Source organism: Capsella rubella, unplaced genomic scaffold (genome assembly GCF_000375325.1).
Source record: "Capsella rubella cultivar Monte Gargano unplaced genomic scaffold, Caprub1_0 scaffold_1, whole genome shotgun sequence".
In the NCBI taxonomy this organism is placed as follows: domain Eukaryota; kingdom Viridiplantae; phylum Streptophyta; class Magnoliopsida; order Brassicales; family Brassicaceae; genus Capsella; species Capsella rubella.
The window spans coordinates 426,907-431,762 of record NW_006238923.1 but is presented as its reverse complement, the minus strand read 5'-3'; the positions used below and the strand labels follow the sequence as shown (position 1 = coordinate 431,762).

Below are 4,856 nucleotides of genomic sequence, written 5' to 3'. Positions count from 1 at the left end.
TTCATATATAAGTTTATATACAAATACGAGTTTCAGCATATGGTAACAAAAGCCTAGTGATGAACATCAAGATAAACATGTCGAAACAAAACTCATAACCAAAAACAAAAACGAAGAAGATCGTTTTGCTTCCTCTTACTAGCTAGACTCTAATAATACCCTTGGAAATTGAGTAATGATATATATATAAAAAAAAAAAGAAGAATTTGAGAACTTCTTATGGATTGAAATTGAGAGAAAATGAAGACTTCCCTTTCTTAGCAAATTGATCATCATCACCACCATCATCGTCATCATCATCATCATGGTCAGTCGATAAATTTAGTCGCAGAGCTGAAGAAGAAGAAGAAGAAGATGCACCCATTTCCCTACGTGGCATCAGCCAAGAGTCTTCTTGTTGGTTATAGTCATTACCACATTCCATATTCACCCCAAAGAGCCTTAGTCTCTTTCCCGCCGTAGAAGGAGGCGCAGGAAGCGGCGGTAACATCACTGGAGTTAATCTCCCGGGAACCACAGGGACTGACTCTATAACCAACGGCTCTGATCCAACAATGTTCCTCTGATCCAACGGTGATCCCGTGTAGTAACACCTTCCAGCTAAATTCCCATAACCATACCCTACAAACTCTTGACGCTGGTTGTTGTTATAATACGAACGTTGGTGGTTTGCTAAGTTCAAGCTCCGGTGAATCGGGACGGAGTTGTATTCCGGCAATGGTTGAAATCTGTTGGAATATTGAGAAGTGGTCGGGAAGTTGAAATTGAAACCGAAATTACCAAACTGGTGTGCCTGGACGAGGCTCATGTCTGGTCTGTGCCTCCAATCTATGTAAAGTTTCGATCTTTCAGACTCATCCCCGATACCTCTTTGGAAAGAGACGATGTCTCCTGCGTCGAGCTTCTTCTCTTTGACGAAACGGCTCCATCCTTTGGTCATCACGTAGCTCTGGCTAGAGTTCCAATACGAGTAACGGAACCTCCACATCTTGCCGTTTCTGTCTTGGAAGTTCAACAGCGTGCCGTTTTGGTTGTTTGACGAGTCTAGTGGGAAATACCGCTCCGCGTGTTGTTTAGGGATCACGAGTCTGTTGAGTTTTCCGACGTCGCTTGGTGTTACCACTTTGTCGAACATGTGTTCTTTCTCCGCCGGTGGAATCATCATCATCGGAAGGTTGTTATTGTTGTTTCCTGTGCCGGAGCTGCTGCTTGCTCCGATGTTGGAGGTTAGCTCTTGGTCTCTGTCTTGTTCTTGGTCGGAACTTGTTGTTGTCGTCGGCGCTAGGGATAGATCCATGACGAATTATCTGGTTTTCGTTGGAGAAATCTTGATTTATGAGACGTACGGTTCTTGAATTGAATCTCCCCTGTGTGGTTCTTGGACTCTTTAGTGAGCCTTGATGGAATTTAAACCTTTCTCTTGTTCTTGAATCGGAGAATTGTTGCGGCTACTTTTCAAAGCCATTGACGATGATGACTCAACTCGAGATCTTCAACATACAATAGATGGATAGATAAATATTAAAGAGAGGAAACAAAAACCAAAATCTAGCCACAATTATAAAAAAAAAGGGTAGCTGAATTAATGGGGAAGAATATATAAAAAGAAGGGAAGTAGGAAAAATATAAATTAAAGTTCTGCTGTGGTCTCACCTTATAATATAAGAATAAGAGAGAGAGAGAGAGATTTTGATTATGAAGTTTTCTTTCTCTTCTTGGTTCGATTGGTTCTTTGATTTTCTCCTTTGACCATGAAAATTTAGAAGAAAATATGAAAACCCTAGAATCGGAAGCAGACTATATATGCATATATATATATATAGAGAGCTACTGTATATAAATTCTCGTTGACTAACAAAATGAAACAAAGGAAAGAGAAAGATCAAAGCAAATAAAAGGACTTGGAACTCAAATTGGGTTCTTGCCAAACAAGAGAGGATCTTTCTCTTTCTCTTTCTCTTTATGAGGACGAAGAAAATAATGGTGGCTTGAGATTCTTGATAGAGTTTCAAGACTTTAGAGAGAGAGAGAGAGAGAGAGTGAGATTGGTACCGATTGGTACCGAGTAATGCGTAGGGGCCCATGAATGATATGGTTCGGGTCATGTGAGCTTCTTGTCCTTTTCATTAGGCTTCGAATTAGCTCTTTGTATTGAAATTTCAAAATCTTTATATACATCATAGTTCAGTTGTCGACGGTATTTGAGATTCCGTTAATCCTTGTTTTTTTTCCTTTTTCTTTTTTGGTATTACAACTGAGTATACGTGTCTATTTCCTTTTTGTTAATTAAAGCAATGTTATTTTGTACTTATCTAATTTTTTTTTTTTTACCAATTATTGTTGGTTAGCACTAATTATAACAATTTGAATTTATATACAGTTTTTGTTCGTTAGTACGTGACTCAGGTAATATTTATGTAAACTACCAATACGTATTTATCAGAAAAGCAATGCACATTTTTCCCGAATATAGAATATTATCTGTGTTACAAAAACACTGTAAATATATGCATGCACGCATTTTATCACATTAAATTAATTATAATCCTTACCTACTACTATTCCAGATTTCTTTTTTTTCTTTCGAAAAAGTACTATTGTTGGCATGCCATGATTACAAAAAAATGTGTACACACACATATATATATATGATGTAACGTCCTGGACCGTCGCTGGGTATATCCTTCGCTCATTCGTTTCTACGTTTGTGGATCTTATTGAACCCTACGTACCACAAAATTTGAGTGTTTACGTTATTATTTCGAACGGCATTAGAACTCTCTTACTTTGATAAGTTGCTAAACAAAGTGGGAACAATATTAAATGTGAAGGTTTCTGAAAATGCGACGAAACCCCATATGTACAATGTGATATGAGAAGTCAAATCTTTTCAAAAAAATTTAAGATTGTCACTTGAACTTTTATAATAATGCTATTTAAATACATTTGAACATTATTAATACTGATTAACCATAATTGATGTTTGGGTTACTTTTATCTGTTTTCAAATTTTGTTTAATTAAGTTTTTTTTTGTCAGATCGAGTCACGTGGGTTAACAGTATAATACTGTTTTAAGAAAGATTAAATAATGAAATTTTGATCATCTCGATGTAAAAACACATAATTAATTACCCAATTTATAGTTAACTATGAAGTTATTTAGAGATCACTTGGAAAAAGTAGGTTTGGTTGTAATGTGTCCATGTTTTTTGTGGTCCAAAATCATCAATCACAACAAAACAAATTAAAAATAAGCAAATACAAGTATATCAATTCATGTATATACATGTGTCTATATTTAATACACATCTTTGTAAAATATATTTATCAAATCCTCACGATGTCTTATATGATGTTTGCTTCACGCTCATCGTTTTCTGCCACAAAAAAAAAAACACATTAAAGATATAATCAAATTTTATGTCAAAAGAGGGTATATTAACTATAATGACCAAAATATCAAATATTATTTTATTCATGTGTCATAATCATCAACATCCATAACAAGAGCGTTTGATGTTTTGAGACAGCAAGAAAATGTCTAAATCTGCCACACCTGGTCAAATATTTCCCTAGTAATCAATTAAACAGCATAATTATTTATTAATATTGGAAGTATATATATACTAGTTGTATTTATACATGTCAATCAGTACATTAGTCAAAAGATACGACTCAATCGATAAGCACGTGCAGACGAATATGTAATAAGTAGGTAATACTTTGAATTCGTTTTCCAACTCGACCAATCATGTATCTGAGAAATCGTCAATTACGTGTACTATAGAAACAATTATCAACGTATAAGTTCACTACTATCTTTACTAATTTAGGCTTTCTCTACTGTTGAGGTTTTCATTGTCTATAAATATTCCCAATATACTTCTATAATAAATTAGGTTTAATTTTCTGTTATCGAGAGATTAGGGTCTGCAAATATATAATGTAGAGAAAATTATAAAGTATGGCTCGAAAAAAGTTGGCCTGCAGGTTGCCCTCGCTCTTTAATTTAATAAAGGCAAAGCTTAAAAAAATAAAAATTTGAAAAGCAATTTTATCACTGATAATAATTTTACTATTTTACCGAGTTACACCAGCTTAAATACAAAGGGGACCTCTCTACCTATAAATCTCCCATTGGCCTCTATTTTTATTGAAAACCAAATAAATCCCCCTTATATAGATTATGCTTAAGGAATATATCCCATTCTAATCTATTTGACCGACTCTCTATAGTTTCGACTGTCCTGTCATGATCCCGAAAACCCTAGATATTCCAAGATTAAGCGTTGACATAATCATGTTGTTGCATCCCAAATTCTACCGGAGCTAGAACCATCTCTCAAAAATTAAATTGTCAATTTATATATATTCTCTAGCGTTTTAAAACCATTATGATCGTCTGATTGTAAGTATCTTCAAGATATGGACCATATGTCCATATGTTATAAATATGAGGTGTGTATATGTAAGATTTGAATGAAATGGTTTTAAAGTATGTATATAGGGGTTGGATTATTTTTAAAGGGGAAGCAAACATAAATGAGAAGGTGAGCGAGAAGGTGAAGTGTTGCAATTTTACAACAGTAAACTTGGAATAGAGTAAGGACCACTTGTCACTACTCTCTCTTTCTCTCTAGAGTCCAAAACAGCCTCACATTTTTTTTGCATCCCCCCACACTTCTCGATCTCTTTCACACCTAATTTCTTTATTGGTTTTTTAAATATTTTGTGATTTGTATGTTTGTGTATATGTATATTTTTCTTTAACAACTTGGAGGAGTTTTGGCCCCTTGGAACTTTTTTTTCTTTCAGTTTAAAATTTTCTAAGCAACGTACTGCCGTGTATATATGC

The 4,856-nt window shown here is 34.7% G+C and overlaps 1 protein-coding gene across 1 annotated transcript; it reads right to left on the bottom strand.

Moving 5' to 3' along the window:
- On the bottom strand, nucleotides 1-1,931 carry LOC17897802 (B3 domain-containing transcription factor NGA3). Its single transcript, XM_006305111.2, has 2 exons — nucleotides 1,654-1,931; nucleotides 1-1,490 (listed from the first exon to the last, which is right to left on the bottom strand). Exon 2 carries the CDS (start codon nucleotides 1,295-1,297, stop codon nucleotides 218-220), a length of 1,080 nt encoding a protein of 359 aa, XP_006305173.1. The 5' UTR covers nucleotides 1,298-1,490; nucleotides 1,654-1,931; the 3' UTR covers nucleotides 1-217.
- Nucleotides 1,932-4,856: the final 2,925 nt, after the last annotated feature.